Here is a 16991-nt window from a genome sequence, read left to right as displayed (position 1 = left end):
GCCCTCCCGTCGCGTGGCTTCCTTAAGCGTCATAGACGCGCCAAAAAAGAACTTCGGAGGAACCCGAAGTTTACCTTGTGGTGTTGTGCTCGGGCTTTACCCGCCCTGCGTCTCGCGTTCCGGTGCTCGGCGAACCCGGGCTGGCACCCGGGCTGCTCTGGAACCCGAGTGTCCGCGTAGCCCTGCGTGCGCGTGCGCGTGCGCACCGCCTAGGCCCGGTCGCTGGCTGGGAGGCCTCGGGGACTCCCGCAATTAGGACGACGGGACGCGAATGGAGTCAGGGACTGCGGGTGGCTTACTTCCTTAAATATATGTTGGCCTTGTCACCGTTCCCAGTATGTTATCCTGTTGGGTGGATATGGAACGTGGTGTTGCGATGGGATGTCTCATCTTGAGGGTCCTGAAGGCTTGAGTTTTTATCTCAGTGTAATACAGTCAAAGCTTAGTTTGCTTATTTCCGAACCTTTTAGTTATTAACTAAACCCTGTCGAGATTAGAATAGGCTCTCCTAATGAATTTCACTGCAGTGTATGAATATATCATTAGTACTTTGTAGCAGTGGGATAGGCATTTTTAAGTGGATTTTTATTATCCTTTAGAACAGTTTAGGACAGCTTGCCACAGAAAATAATACAACAAAGATTGAACTACGATATAGCCCAGAATCTTACAGGTGGGGATTATGTTCAGCTAGTATTGCCTAATAATAGTCTCAAACTCTGCAGATAGGCTCAAGTTGCCGTCTTTATTTCCCCCTTGGTGGTTCTTTGAAAACTGGTGCTGAGTAAACGGCTGTAGTGTACTTTAAATCTTGATGGGTATTAAATTCTTAAGGCCGGGCGGTGGTGGCACACGCCTTTAATCCCAGCACTTGGGAGGCAGAGGCAGGCCTGGTCTACAAGAGCTAAGTCCAGGACAGTCTCCAAAGCCACAGAGAAACCCTGTCCTGAAAAACAAACAAACAAAAAACAATCCTTAAATAATTACACAAAACATAAGCTTTCTACTGTGGCATGGAATTTTGCAAGCCTATGTGCTAGTCTCAAACACAATACATTCATTTCCTCCTTTTACTACGTCAATACATTTTTAGGAGTACTATTGACCTTTAGAAGACATGAGCGGTGCATATAGAGGAAGAGGTTTTGGACGGGGAAGATTCCAAAGCTGGAAGAGAGGAAGAGGTGGCGGGAGCTTCTCAGGAAGCTGGAGGGAAAGAGAGGATAGAGCTGACCCGAGTAAAGCCACTGGAAAGTACACTTCTGGTAAGTGCGTTCTCGTGAAAGAAACAGCCCAAGGGCCAGGAAATGGTGGCGTAGGAAAGAGTGCCTGCCACCAAGCCTGATGACCCTCAGGTCCCTAGGAACCCACAGGATGGAAGGAGAGAACTGACGCCTCCACATGTGCACACTGGCATGTGTTGGCCCACACGTGGTCACAGACAACACACGCATGCATAAACAAGTGTTTAAAGAAAACAGTTCATGCCTAGTAGACAGCAGGATATTATTTTTATTGAACTGTCCGGTTTAGACTCTATTAATAGACCCTGGGAGGAGGAACTGGGAGTGAAAAGAGTGCTTTGTTTTTTACTAACGTCATATTCTGCTTTTCCAGAACAGACTTCACAGCCTTTACGTCTACAGTCAACGCTGGATCAGTTTATACCGTATAAGGGCTGGAAGCTTTACTTCTCTGAAGGTAGAGTTAAAGAGCTTAAATGTACCAGGAGTTATATATCCATTTTTGGATACTACATTTCATGTTACCATGCTTCGGTTGGCTGTATGATAGCATGCCTTCTGCTCTTCCAAACATTTGTTAGGGACGTTGTTTTTATTCATGTATCAGGAAAACAAACTGGTAAGTGTCTCAAAGAAGGATTTAATACAAAGAATTAGATGTGTATGTGGAAGACTCAAAAATCAGAAAGGGAACACTGAGGTAGCCTCCTGGAAAGCAGTGATTTCCAGACACAGCAGTCTGATCCCTGTGGCTGAGGGAGAACAAACATCCAGACTTTCCAAGGCTGTCAGAAATTGGGAGTTCAAAGGTGGAAGAACAGTAGAGATGTCGCTTTAATCTCAGGGCACCCTCCAAAGCTGTGCTTTAGGACTTAGGAAGGCACCCTGCTTTGTGCTCAGAACACAGATGAATGAAGCTGGTTGATCCCAGTAGCTAAGGACTCATCAGATGTTGGTTGGATCCTGAAGCTTGGAACTATAGTTGTTCTGTGCAGTAGGAGAGATGCTGAAAAAAAAAAAAAAAAAGCTGGAATAAGAGGCTGGCGACGTGGCTCAGAAGTTAAGCATACTTGCTATTCTTCTAGAGGGTCTGAACTTGGGTTCCAGAAGAAAGTTCGCTCTGAAACCCTCTTTTGGCCTCTGTAGACACCTGCACATGTAACATACTTAACACACACACACACACACATGCATAAAAGTAAATCTTAAAAGAATGAATAAAAACAAGAATAGTTTATTTCATACTTCTTGCTGCCTTCCAGTCCTTACAGTGTCTCCAGTTGGCTAAACCTAAAGGTTGTCTGGGAACTTGGGCACAGATGTCACTGTCCCAGCAAGAAACAGAGTAATAGGCTTGGAACCAAGAGTTAGATGCCACTTCAAGTTTGTGTAGAGAAGAATACCATCTACTATCAGACATTTTTGTGAACTGTGGAGATGTTGTTCTTCCTTCTTTATGGTATCTACATGTTTGTTATATTTTTATGAAATGTGCTTTTTGTTCTTTTTATTTAAAACTGTGGATTTTCGTTTGTTTGTTTTTCAAGACAGGGTTTCTCTGTGTAGTTTTGGATACTGTCCTTGGAACTAGCTCTTGTAGACCAGGCTGGCCTCGAACTCTGCCTACTTCTGCCTCCTGATTAAAGGCTTATGCCACCACCGCCCAGCTAAAGCTGTGTGCTTTTCCTTCCTAGTATACTATATTGCTGTGGTCAAGGATCCTGTCTTTGTGACTTTCAGTATTCATTCTATGAATGAATTCTTCTTTTCTTCCCTATTAACTTGATAGATGTCTTTCACAGATCTTTTAATTCCTTTATGATACATTAACCATTAATGTTTTTATTATTGTTCTAGTAGTTAGCTCAGAGAACTGTAAGTGACCTTTAGATTACTAAAGATGGAATTTAAGAGAAACCTTGCTTAAAGTTGGCCAGTTTTATGTCACTAGACTGAAGCAGCATTATAGTTTTGAGATTACAGTTAAGTGTTGGTCTGTGGTCTGTCTTCAGTCTTCAGAAATAATTTGAAAGGTGGCGGTCTGAACAAGTAGAATTTACTTTGCAAAGATAGTGATTATGTTTAGCTCCATTCATGTGTATGGCTTTGCATTTATTATAATGGTTAATTTAAGTTTATTGTATATTTGAGTATACTGAGTTCAAGACTCAGTTGAAAGTTTCTCAGATGTTTGGACTTCTATAGATATTTCAGGTTATTCAGACGACATTTTCTTTTTAGAATCTCAAGTATTCTTTCATATCAGTATTCAAATATAATCACAATACAAGGTAAGTAAGGAGGGAAATTTGTGGTGTTTCTAGGGATCTGTCTCAGGAAAATATAAATGCTTCTGTGTTTGATTATTGTGCTAATGCTGTATTTTGTTGGATTAGTTTACAGTGATAGCTCTCCTTTTATTGAGAAGATCCAAGCTTTTGAGAAATTTTTCACAAGGCATATTGACCTTTATGATAAGGTAAGTGCTTTCTGAAACAGCACTGTCTGTCTCTCTGTGACAGCTCACTGGGCAGGATGTTTGAGGTGCTCGTGAGTGTGAGCGCTGGGGGTGGATGGGGGGTCACTTAATCCTGGTTCTCACGTACCAGCAGTGTGGGCCTAAGTGAAGTGTAGTCTCTCTGCTGAAGTTTCTCACCCTTAGAGATATTACTATAAATAGTGATCTCAAAAGTTTGTTAAGTATGTACATGAAAATATTTGCAATATTACAGCTATGTAATAAAACTTAGAATTATCACTGTGTGATTATTCCATGCTTTCTCAAAGTGCATACTAAATAATTATGATAATTGAATTGCAAAGAAGCATTGTTATATTTAAGATTTAATCTTTTATAGGATGAAATAGAAAGAAAGGGAAGCATTTTGGTGGACTTCAAAGAGCTGACAAAAGATGATGAAATAACTGCCTTGATACCAGACATAGAAAGTGCACTAAGAGACACCCCTGAGAAAGCCCTGGCGTGTATGGGTCTCGCAATACATCAGGTAAATTTAGCCAACATTTTAAATGGAGATACCATAGTGTCAGTACCTTTTAAAAGGTACTTAGCTTTTACTAACAGAAGTTGGTTAGAATTTAAGGATTGCAGACTTCCCCTAGGAGATAACAAATTCAGCCTATATATAATTTCCTTGAATCAGCTTCATTTTACTAAAGATATAGAAGTTATGTTTTCTTTTTGAGGAGATACCTGATTTAATATGAAATATAAAACAAGCATGGTGTCAGGAATTTGGAGCACAAGGACTGGCCTCAAATGTAAGTTCCTTTAGTATCAGGTAAATCGCTTCTCCGAGGGTCCCTTGTGTAGCCTGAAAGTGACAGTTGTTCTGTGCTTGTATCAGTTGTCCTCAGGGACAGATGACACAGCACCTGAAAGCACCCACCCAAGTGCTTCCAGGTAAAAGGAAGCAGATCCTAGGAAGGGCACAGACTAGTGCTGGGTGCCTTCAGAGGTGGGGTAGAATGGGAAAAGCTCAAGGGAAGAAGTGGGCTTAGGATAGGTCTTAAATGAATACGTAGAATCTGGACACAGCAGGGGAGGCCAGGACATCCAGGTGCACTGATGAACACCCTGCACTGGGAACCTTGCCGCTTGCCTTCAGACCCATCCAGGCAACTGTGTCGTCTCCTCACTCATCTAACATGCTCTTAAGCACAATTCCTTTCTATCCTTCCTGCTGTGGCTCAGGCTGAGGCATGCCCTACAGGATGTTTTTTAGTGCAACCCAGTGGGTAATGGCTTTGAGGACTGTTATCTTATGTGTATGAGTGCTTTGCCTACATGTATGTGTAACTAGTGCCCAAGGACGTCAGAAAAGGGCATGGGTCCTCTAGAACTGGACTTGAGCCACCATGCAGGTGTTGGGAACTGAACCTCAGTCCTTTGCAAGAATAGCGAGTGTTTTTAACTGCTGAACCATCTTGCCAGCCCCCAATGTAAGAACTTTTAATGTTTTATTTGGACAAAAGGTAGGGGTGCTGAAGTTTTCTGGTACAGATACAAGAAGATCCCAAATAAAACAATCTACTGCAAAATAGTCATAATCAGTTATCAGTCTTTTAGCTGACTATCACAATACTCTTTTTTTTTTCCTGAGCTCTTCATGAACTTTCGGTTCTCTCTGAGAGTTCTGCTTAAAGAGAGTTCTGCTTAAAGAGTATTACTTTTCAATTTTTGACTTAGGTATTAACCAAGGACCTTGAACGGCATGCAGCTGAATTACAAGCTCAAGAGGGATTGTCTAATGATGGGGAAACAATGGTAAATGTGCCACATATTTTTGCAAGGTAAGAAACCTGATGCTATTTTTTCTCAATAACTTTTTGATTGTTGTACAAACAAATGGATTTCATTGTGAAACATTTATGCACACATATATCATGACTGTTTTTATTTTCCTCCCATCCCCCACTGGCCTCACTTATTTCCCCTCTCAGCCTTTGACTGGATCCCTTCCTCCCCTTTAAATAGTCCCTGTTTCTGTTTTCATGGCACAGAAATTCCGTTACCCTGTTTACCCCTCATGTCTCCCTTCAGACTTGTTCCCCCACTTCGATGACCCTTTCTACATTCATGTGTGTGTCTATAAATCTATATTTCATGTATGAGAACAAGTGAGCAGTGTATATTTCTGAGTCTTGCATATTTCACTTAATGTAATAATCTCCAATTCTATCCATTTTTATGAGTGTCATAATATCATTCTTCTTTACAATTTAATAAAATTCCATTATGTACCACATTTTCCCTATGTATTTATCTATTACAGATATGTAGACTAGTTCTTATCTTGACTCTTGTGAGTAGTACAGCAGTAAACGTGAGTATGCAGGCATCTGTAGTGTGCTCACTCAGAATCCTTGAGGTTTATACCCAGTAGTGGTATAGCCGAGTCATGTAATAATCCTGTTTCCATTTCTTAGGGCTACTGATGTGTCAGTTTACATTTCCCCAGCAGAGTGTGAAAGATCCTCACAGTGTTTGTTAACATTTTTTTTTCTTATTGATAATAGTTTTTACTGACTGAGATGAAATCTCAAAGCAGTTTTATCTTGCTTTTCCATGGTGCCTAATTGACAGTGAAATTCTCCAAATATGTTTTGGTCATTTGTATTTTTCCCTTGTGAACTATATTCAGTGTATTCTTTCTTGCTCACATGTTTTTGTGTGGTGAAAAGTATTAAGACAAGAACCTTGGGTTGGTGAGATGGCTCAGTGCGTAAGAGATGCTGCCACTGAGTCTGATGACCCGAGCTCAGTCCCTGGAACCTATATAGTGGAAGGACAGAGCCAACTCCACAGGTTGTCCTCTGAGCGCCACATGTACCCCATAGCACACTCATGTGTGCCCTTGTACACACTAATCAGTAAATGCTGAAAGAAAAGGAAAAAAAGCCAAAAACAGAACGAGAACCTCTGTTTATATAAACAAGGAAACCAATGTTCCTTGCTTATTTAGTACCATAACCAAATTACCTACTGAGGATTATTCTAACACATCATGATAAAAGTTAATATTTTTCTACCCCAGTAAGCTGATTTCCTTACCTGAAAACTTTTATAAAGGTTGTTTTTGAACCTGTTAAGACTACTATATAAATGTGATTATTTGTGGAGTGTACTTAACTAAATTCTTAGAGTTATATTAGATACAGGGGAATAAATATTCTCTACTTCATTATTTCCAGAGTTTTTAAATTCTTCAGGGTTTTATTTTTCTCTTCCAAAAATTTATAGGAGATATTTTGTAGCGGCTCTTTAAAAAGAAGTTAGGCAGGTGTGGTGGTATACACCTTTAATCCTGGCACCTGAGAAGTTAGGCCAGGTGTGGTGGTGCACACCTTTAAGCACCCAAGAAGCAGAGACAGGCAGATATCTGAGTTCAAGGCCTGTCTCTGTAGGGAATCTTTCTCTGTCCCTCCAGCCTGCTCCCAAATAACCACATAGAGACTTCTTAGTAAATTATAAAAGTTTGGCTGATAGCTTAGAACTAGTTTCTAGCTAGCTCTTATAACTTAAATTAACCCATTTTTATTAATCTGTGTGCTGCCCCGAGACTTGTTTACCTCTTTACATATTGTCCATCCTGTTTTCGTATTTCTTCTGTGTCTCCTGGCGTCTTCACCTTCTTCCTAGCATCCTCTGTGCCTAGAAATTAGCTATTGACCATTCAGCTTTTTATTAAACCAACCAGAGTGACACTCCTTCACAGTGTACAAATTGTCTCAAAACAACAACAAAACTAAGCATAAACCAGAGAGAGAGGGAGAGAGAGAGAGAGACAGAGAGAGGGAGAGAGAGAGAGAGAGAAATGAAAAACATGAAAAATGTTAGAAACTCTAGAGTCACTTTATAGAATTTTCCTTTTGAAATTATTTTTCCTTTCTTCTTCTTTTGTTTGTTTTGTTTTGTTGGTTTTGTTTTTTTGTTTTTCAAAACAGGGTTTCTCTCTTAGCCCTGGCTGTCCTGTAACTCACTTTGTAGACCAGGCTGGCCTCGAACTCAGAGATCTGTCCACCTCTGACTCCTGGGTTCTGGTATTAAAGGCGTACACTCCACAGTGGCTTCCTTTTTCTTCATTAATTCTTTCCCTCCCACTTTTTCCCTAGATGGCAACATATGAGATTTAGCATTTTTTATTTTTAATAAAACTTAGCTCATGTGAAATTTCTGGAATAAATTCTACAGCTGCTCCCAAAGGAACCTGTGAAAATACAACTCTTTCTTTTCATCATAAGTTTATAGATAGGCACATTCTTGCTTTATTTTTAGAGTGTACAACTATGAGCCCTTAACACACCTCAAGAGCGTCCGAGCAAACTGCTATGGGAAGTACATCTCTGTAAGAGGGACTGTGGTTCGTGTCGGTAACATCAAGCCTCTCTGCACCAAGATGGCTTTCCGTTGTGCTGCATGTGGAGAGATCCAGAGCTTCCCTCTTCCCGATGGGAAGTACAATCTTCCTACAAAGGTGATATGTTCCTTAACCAACTTTCCCTTCTATCTTCTTTCAGAATGCATATCCATTTACAGAAAACCTTTCCCAGAGTCTTTGATCAGAGCTGTTGCAGAGCAAATGGCCTTATACTTAGAGCTCAAAACCACAAGACTATTATTTCTCATGATTTCTTGGTTTAGAAGGCTGGAAGAACTCCCACCTGGGTAATTCTGCCTCTGTGTCCCTGTGGTGTTCCAGCCCATGATGGCTGGAGCTGGTAGAGGTGTCCTAAATGGACACCTTCCTTATTGGGCTGCTTTTGGCTTTTCACACACATGATGGCAGTTCAGAGCTTGTAGTCTGCTCTTGGCTGCTGACTGCTGCTGTGGAAAGAGAGCAATTGGTAGGCAGAATTTCAGAATATATGAGAATATGCCAGCCTTGGAAATCATGTACCATGACTTCTGTCACAGACTGCCAGATTCCAGGAGGGAAAATTGACTCCCGCTCCTGATCAGAAGTTACCCTGTTACTATCTGCTCCAGTGCCTTAAGTTTATAAATGCACCTGGAGCTTCAGACACCCAACAAGTGACCTAGGAAAACTTGAACACATCCTGCATGTACAGTGAGAATCACTTGTCAAGTGAGTATACCACACAGTGCAAAGGGAGCTAGGGGAGATCTGAGGGTTCTTGATAAAGACTTTCCAAAAGAAGAAGATTGGGTCAAAGCATGTAGACTGAAGGAGAAGGAGCAGGCAAGGAGCCTAAGACTGGGAGAGTTCCTAGGCTTAGAGAAAGGAGTAAGTATATGACAGGGAGGTAAGGTGGGAGCTTTGGCTACTCACAGCAAAAAGGAAGTACAGGCAGTGAGAAAGGTCAGCTAGAAAAGGGCCAAGAATGACTTCTGAAAATTATAACAGGGTGGGTAAGATTGTAACTTAGTTACTGTAAGATGTGATTATGGCTTACCAGAGTCCATGTAAATCTCGTGTTGCAGTGTCCTGTGCCTGCATGTCGAGGGAAGTCGTTTGCTCCTCTGCGCAGCTCTCCTCTCACAGTTACAGTGGACTGGCAGTTGATCAAGTAAGCACTCAGAACACTGAGTAAAAGAGTTCTTGTTCTGCCGAGTAAGTCTATGGTTTTATTACATGTATCATGGCATCTGATCTACAAACAGTGCTTATTTGATAAGTCTGTGTTTTAAAATGCCAATTATCTCTTTGACATTGATTGGTTACTGGAGTCTAGAAAGGATACAGCTATTACATCCCATTGCTACTGAGAAGTGGTTCATTTTGCACTTAAAAGTCGTGACTCATTTCATATTCCATGATCGGCTGTGATAATATTGAAGTTTTAGATAATCATTTAAAAGTGGGCTATTTTATGATAGGTTCTCATTTTCTGTTCAGCATTTTATGCCATTTACTATTGGCTTATTTTACTTTTATTTGTTTTGCAAGTAAGGCATTGGTTTTTTGTTTTGCAAAGAAGGTTTATTTTTATTTATGTGTAGTATGTCTACATGAATGTTTGCCATGAGTGTGTTACTGCCCGTAGAGGTCAGAAGAGGGACATCAGAGGCCAGAAGATTGGCGTGGGATTGAACCCCCGAGCTGTAGTTACAGGCAGTTCATGAGTGTTGGGAACTGAATGTGGGTGCTTTAGTAGAGCAGTAAATGCTCTTAACCGTGGAGCCCTCTCTCCAGCCTCCTCATTTACGTAGTTTTCATCTACTCATTCCAGCTTTGAGTTTATGTCCATGACAGCTCCTCGAGTCTACTTAGTTTTTGTCTTCCCTGCTGATAGTGGGACACCTGATGCTGTCGGACTCTCATTCTCTTTAGGGTGCTGAACTCCCCCTCTTTGTAATCTCTTTATTTGTGCACTTAGGAAATGGCAAAGGAATATTTAGTTATCTTCATGCCCTTGACCCTTTTGTCCCTGAGTTATCTTCTCTTTGGACTTCAGTCATATGCACCCCTTATGTCACCCATTGCCTTGTGTCTGCCCCACCTTTTCATTTCTCGCTTGCTTTCCAAATTAAGTTGGCGTTGTTGTACCATTTCTAGAAACCTTTGCTTTTTGTGTGCGTTGTTGTCATTGTATCGAGACAACTTTGTAGCCCATGTGTAACCTGTACCCACAATTCTCTTAGCCTCTTGAGCACTGGAGTTACAGACATGCACCACCCTGACTTACCCTGGTGATTTTAATTTTCTGATTTCCCTCTGTTCCCATCTCAAAACACTTTTAATTTTGTTTTTTGGACATACTCTTAGACTCCTGTTTTTTATTTTCTCTTCCTTGAACCTCTACCATTTCAGAGATGAGGTGAGAAATTGTTTGGAGAGGTGGGATCTTCTTTTCTGCTTTCTATGGGTTGGAGTTCTTCCTCCTCGGGTCTTCTTCCCAAGTAAAACATTTCTGAGTGTTCTTGAATTGGTTTGAGCTTCTAAAATGCTGAACTGAGGAGGTTTTATTCTGGAGCTGAGGTAGCTGTGTGGACATCTTAGCGCCCTCTTAGAAGGGATTTGCCCATCCCTATAGGATAGTGCTCCTGCTCCTGATGGTGAATTCTCATTCTTTCCCTACTTGATTGTCCACTCCTTCCAAAGGAATTCTAAAAACTTATTTTTGTACTGTCTGTTGCTGCCTGTCCCCAACTTTGAGAACCTCTTGGGGCTCTCCTGAGAACCTGGGTTGCTGCTTCTCTATCATCTTAGGAGTTTTGTCTGTGCATTCTGGACTGCATTGTGCTTAATCCGTCACTATTTCACTGTTTGCTCTTTTCAGAAGTTTCACCAATACCTCATTTGTTACTGTCACATTTGCATACTCCAAACTTGCCTTCACTTCCTTGGTGACTCTTATTTGTTGAATTCTTGAGGGATGCTAGGTGAAATGAATACATATGTTCATTCTGCCATCCTCAATTGGGAACTGTTAAAATGATTTTTGAAATACCATTGAACTCCTTAAAAACCAGTTTGCCTTCTTCTAGAGCAGCAGTGTACAGATCCTGAACAGTCACTGTATTGAAGAAACAGCTGAAGGGAAGATGTATTCTAACTGGAAACTGTTGAATGCCTTAGGATACAGGAGCTGATGTCTGATGCACAGAGAGAAGCAGGACGGATTCCTCGAACAATCGAATGTGAACTTGTTCATGATCTTGTAGATAGCTGTGTCCCAGGAGATACAGTGACTATCACTGGAATTGTCAAAGTCTCAAATACCGAAGAAGGTAGGTTGTAACTTTCTTCATGACTGTCTCTCAACAGTGATATATTAGCTTTTTTTAAAATCTGTGTAAAATACTTCTGCATCTCAAATAATTTAGGAATTCCTTTTTTTTCTATGTAAGATGAAGTGCTCTAGTCCTCAGGAAGCTGAGGTAGAAGGATTGTTACAGTTTGAGGTTCCTCTTGAGGCCTTGTCTCTAAGAAGCCTCAAGTGAATGAGTAAATAAAGTTACCCAGTCATAAATCTTGTGGAACACTCAGTCAAGTTCTTGTATGGAAAATGAAAACAGTACATTTAATATCTTGAATTTACAGGTTCTCGGAATAAGAACGATAAGTGCATGTTCCTTTTGTACATTGAGGCAAATTCTGTCAGCAACAGCAAAGGACAGAAGTCTCAGACTGCAGAGGACGGGTGTCAGCACGGGACATTGATGGAGTTCTCACTTAAAGACCTGTATGCCATCCAGGAGATCCAGGCCGAAGAGAACCTGCTGAAGCTCATTGTCAAGTATGTCTTAGTGACCCGAGGCTTTCCACAGATGTGCATGGCACATGCTCTTGGTTACTTGTCAGAGAAACTAGTCAGAATGTGCAACAAACTTGAGTCCGTAGAGCACACGTAGCCCGCTATTTGTTATTTCATGGTAGGGTGTTTATACTTATGCCTTTTTAGGAAAAATAATGCCTAGCTTAAATGATGATTGTCTCACACAGAAGGTTGCCATGTAGTTATTACTTGTAGTAATGTACTTGTCTTACTTGGTATGGTATACTTTTGGCGTTCTGACAATTTGGGGGTAATTTTGAAGAAATGAGGAAAATCAAGAAGGAAGAAGACTCGGAGTGCATTCTGTGAAAAATTGATCAAGGTTTCTGGCTCTAGAATTGAATCTTTTCTTTCTGTTTTTCATATGTCAGTTTGCCAACTGAGGAAAGTCTTGAGTTACTTAAGTTCTTGTCCTTAAATCCGTGAGTTTCCCACCACATAGCCACCCAGGCCTACTCTGGGAGAGCTAGCGCTGTGATAGGGTCAGCGTGTGTGAGCTACAGAGGAGTCGTCTGGGCAGGCAGGCGCCAGGAACAGCCAGCTGTCACTCCTCTTATGGCTGTAAGTGAAGCAGCCTCTTAGTGGCCCGTCTTCGGCACTGCTCACCAGTTTGCCTCTTTCTTGTCTTTGTGTTTGTGATTTCATCATCCAAACTGAAGTTTTTTTAAAAAAATTGTCTTTCACTCTGTGAAACCTAGCAGATTAGTGATGTAGGCACACTGTTTCTCAGGAAGTTTTTAGTGAACATACTACACCTGATTGATTGGCATGTTGTTAGTGGTTGCTCTCCACTGCTAGTTGAATGCTAGAGACTGAGTCAGTATAGTCTAGAGGGCTGAAATTATCCCCACCCTGACCTTCAGTTCATTGACCAACACTAGATAAGAAATGGAGGACAGAGAAGACAGAGTTAGAACTGTCAGTGCACAGCGGTTATGGAGGACAGAGAAGACAGAGTTAGAACTGTCAGTGCACAGCGGTTATGGAGGACAGAGAAGACAGAATTAGAACTGTCAGTGCACAGCGGTTATGCTTCAGTTTGGAGCCTTTGGAGGCAGCGGTTTGCTTAAATGTCATTTATTTGGGAGAAGAGCTCAGGAGTAGCAGGAAGGCAGGGGTAGTACAGAGAAGGGATGGCAGCCGGGCATGGTGCCCCAATAAGAGTGCCTCCTGGGGACCTAGATTTGAGGAACAGCCCAGCACTTCCGTTCTGCTCTTGTTTCTACTGATGATGCTTCTCTGGACGTAGAAAAGTCACAGGCACAAGTGCTTGGTAGGAAGCTGGTGGCAGATAAACTGGGACATGGTAAATATTAGTTTCAAGGGACACCAGGTTCTGTTTATTAAAACAGGAGGAAGATTCACACTTTATTCCTGGCTACTACTACCCTGTCCATTTTTATTTGTTCCTTACTTACAAAATGGACACATGCAAATACTGTGTGTGTGTGCGCGCGCGTGCGCATGAGTGCGTGCGTGCGTGCGTGCGTGCGTGCGCTTGCATTATGTTGACATCAGGTATGTTCCTTGTGTTTATTGCTAAGCATCTTATATTTTGAGCCAGTCTCTCAGTGAATCTGTAGCTTAGAGGTTGGCTAAGCTGGGCAGTGAGCACCAGAGATCTGTCTATCTCTACCTCCCCAGTGCTAGGATTACAGCTTCCCACTATACCTGTGGTTTTTTTTTGGAGGGTGGGGGTTGTTGCTGTTGTTGTTGTTTTTTTACAGGACTTCTCTGTGTAACCTTGACTGTTCTGCAACTCACTCTGTAGATCATGCTGACCTTAAACTCAAGAGATGTTCCTGCCTCTGCCTCCAGGGTGCTGGGATTAAAGGCATGTGCCCCACCATCTGGCTTATACTTGCTTTTTTTTTTTTTTTGGTACATGGTTCTGGAAGTCTGAAATTTTTATACTTTTGCAGCAAGAACTCTGTAGGTTGAATCACTCTCCAGCCCTTGTAGGTCTGTTTCCTTATATTCACATTTTAATCTGAATTGAACTGAAAAGAAATGAAATTCTATACTATCTTCAAATACTAATATTTGTACTGAGCTTAGTCATTGGTGTCCTCTTTTCAGTGACTTAACTACACAGATTAATGATGTCTGTTCAAATAAAACAAGAAACCTGGAATGTGGAAAACCTGATAATAGTTCATTTTAAGTGTTAATTCTGTAAGATCAGCTGTGTTAAGATGTTTTTCAAGTACTCCCTCAGAGAGGCATGGGTTTTAAAGCATCCTTCTCTTTATAGATTAAATAAAGTTTACTGTAAAAGTAAAATTTGTGGGATTGAGGAGATGTAAAATTTACTCCCTTTTGGATACTAAGTAAAGAAAATTAAGCAAATTGTAAAGTAGACCTTCTAATGGACCTATGAAATTTAAGTTAGAATTTATAAATTGTCTTCTATTTTTCAGTTCACTTTGTCCTGTCATATTTGGTCATGAAGTAAGTATATTACTTTACCTTCATTCAAAAAGTACATCAAGTTGTCAATATTAATACTAAAAAGTAATTAGATTCTCTTACCAGTTATTAATATTTTAATTTGAGTCATCATTCTGTATAAATTGGTTACGTTGGAGGCAAATAATAGCCAACAGCTACTGGGAATGCACCTCTGTGACACACAGACAAAGTAATTAGACACGAGGTTAAAGTCGGCACCATAGGTGCTTCTTACTTGGGAATGGATTGTTGACATACAAAGTTGTTCTTAGCAGTGTCTAAGATACCACTGATGTATAGACTTTCAGTCTTTGTTTTTAATCATTGTGTTATAGAAGTTTATTTGTAGATGTTTTTACTTTTGAGACAGGCTTTTGCTATGTTGCCCCACATAGCCTTGAAATTAGAACCTTCCTGTGTCTGTATCTAAGTTCTGCAATTGTTGACATGCCTGGCTTTGTTTCTTGACTTCACTGTAAAAAAATGAAGTTCAGTCACATTTAAAAGTATCCTGGCTGGTGGTATAGCTCAGGGATAGAGCATCTGACTAATTAGGCACCAAGCCTTGCCCTCCATCAGCACTGTGAAGAGAAAATAATCTCCAGACAGACAAGTCATGCTGTAACCATGCAGGAATACCTCCTGCTAGTCATCTTGATGTTTTTCTTTTTTGTTCCCTCCTTCTACACGAGCTTGTTAAAGCAGGTTTGACGTTAGCACTCTTTGGCGGTAGCCAGAAGTACGCAGATGACAAAAACAGGATTCCTATTCGAGGAGACCCACACATCCTGATCGTTGGAGATCCAGGCTTGGGGAAGAGTCAGATGCTGCAGGTATTAATTATTTAGTATTTTGCCTTCTGCTTATATAATGTATGAATAATTGACAGGTGATATTTCTCAACAAACGGCATTTTGGGTTGCAGAAGATCTAGTTTGTCTAGGGGTATAGAGGAACTGGAGTTTGTATGAGTAATATGTATTATGTATGTGGCTCTATTTTCACATCAGGCTAGTCTCCTGCCACACAGACCACATAGGCATCCTGGTCTCTGGTGATATTAACTATGATGAAATGCTATTTTTCTTAGACCATTATTGCACTTAGTAATGCTTTGCTAATCTCTTGTGATGTGACTACAGCAATGAACAGAACAGAGAAGGAAGTAAAGCTGGGCCATGTGTTCTCTCCTTACAAGTATTTAGGCATCTTGCTAGGGCTTCAGAATATTCTAGTAAAGGTAAGGGATCTATATCTGTGTACATTGCCACCGTTTCTCTGAATCCAAAGCAAAGCAGCTTTTCTGACCAGTCAGTTGTTAGCCACCGAAGAAGATTCTGTCTCTGTCAGCCGGAGCCTGATGGTGTGTTCCTCTTGGGTTTGTGATGGCTCTAGAAGATATTTTGTTGGAAGCTTGTGGTTTTCCAAGAATGATGCCCAGCAGTGTCCTTAAGGATATTCACAAACCCCCTCCTTGCAGTCATTCCTGTGCTGATGAATCTTTGTCTAGCAGTTGAGCGCTGGTTGTATATCACAGTTGTCTTTGAAACTCTTTGAGGATGGTATAGGCAGCCTGAAGCTTGTCCACATGTAGTGCCCAAGGTGATCCTGGTGTGCAGACAGGGTTACTTTGATCTTGCCATTGCATCTTCATCCCACCACTCTTCACAGTGTCATCTTTATTCCCTGTGGTTGAATAGTAAGCCTGTCTTTTTCATTCCTTTAAAACATTGCATCCTTGTTTGGGTCTCTGGCCAGAAGAACATACTTTAATCTGTTCTGAACCCTTGCAACAGCCTGATAGCGAGGCAAGGGTTACCTAGTTATAGTAAAAGTGAAAGCAGAGGCTGAAGAGATGGTTAGCTGATTAAAAGCAAGTGGTACTCTTGTAGAGGACCTGGATTTGGTTCCCAGTACCCACATAGCAGATCACAGCTGTTTCCAGTTCCAGTGGATATGACTCCCTCTTCTGGCCTCCCCAGGCACTGCACACATGTGGTACACTTAATACATTCATGTAATACACCAATACACACACACACACACACACACACACACACACACACACACACCAAAACAATAAAAACAATTTTAAAAAGCTATAATTAGAGGCCATGTTTTAGACCAGCACTACTGGGAAGCACTTAGCATTTATATTCCTACTTTCTTCTGACTACTTAGTGACCCGCCCCACTCTCAGATCACGGTGAGACTTCTCAGAATAGACTAACAAAGAGGTCTGCTAGTGTAGCCCAGTTGATAGAATGCTTGTCACACAAAGGACAGCTGTGGTTTTGTATCCTTGTAAAACCAGCACTCCAGGGTCATCCTCTGTACCACATAGTGACTCTGAGGAGGACAGCCTCAGCTATGTGAGACCCTGTCTTGGGGAGAAATAAGTGGCTCAGCAGTTGAGAACATTTGCTGCTATTCCAGAGGACCCAAGTTTGGTTCCCAGGACCCTTGTCAGGTGACTCAGAATCACCTGTAATTCCATCTCCAGGAAACCAGTACCCTCTTCTGGCTTCTATG

The 16991-nt window shown here is 41.3% G+C and overlaps 1 protein-coding gene across 1 annotated transcript in view; it reads left to right on the top strand.

Moving 5' to 3' along the window:
• Positions 1–53: 53 nt before the first annotated feature.
• Positions 54–16991, top strand: part of Mcm8 (minichromosome maintenance 8 homologous recombination repair factor) — a 32167-nt gene continuing 15229 nt past the window's right edge. Inside the window, exons 1-12 of the mRNA XM_038332050.2 lie at positions 54–335; positions 1094–1265; positions 1618–1701; positions 3641–3723; positions 4103–4252; positions 5455–5558; positions 8044–8242; positions 9211–9296; positions 11309–11460; positions 11774–11969; positions 14429–14459; positions 15152–15292. Of these exons, the coding sequence (XP_038187978.1) occupies positions 1118–1265; positions 1618–1701; positions 3641–3723; positions 4103–4252; positions 5455–5558; positions 8044–8242; positions 9211–9296; positions 11309–11460; positions 11774–11969; positions 14429–14459; positions 15152–15292 (1374 nt within the window). The 5' untranslated portion in view covers positions 54–335; positions 1094–1117. The remainder of the gene's footprint in view (positions 336–1093; positions 1266–1617; positions 1702–3640; positions 3724–4102; positions 4253–5454; positions 5559–8043; positions 8243–9210; positions 9297–11308; positions 11461–11773; positions 11970–14428; positions 14460–15151; positions 15293–16991) is intronic.

Source organism: Arvicola amphibius, chromosome 5 (genome assembly GCF_903992535.2).
Source record: "Arvicola amphibius chromosome 5, mArvAmp1.2, whole genome shotgun sequence".
In the NCBI taxonomy this organism is placed as follows: Eukaryota; Metazoa; Chordata; class Mammalia; order Rodentia; family Cricetidae; genus Arvicola; species Arvicola amphibius.
The sequence above is the reverse complement of the archived record's forward strand: the minus strand, read 5'-3'. Positions and strand labels throughout refer to the sequence as shown.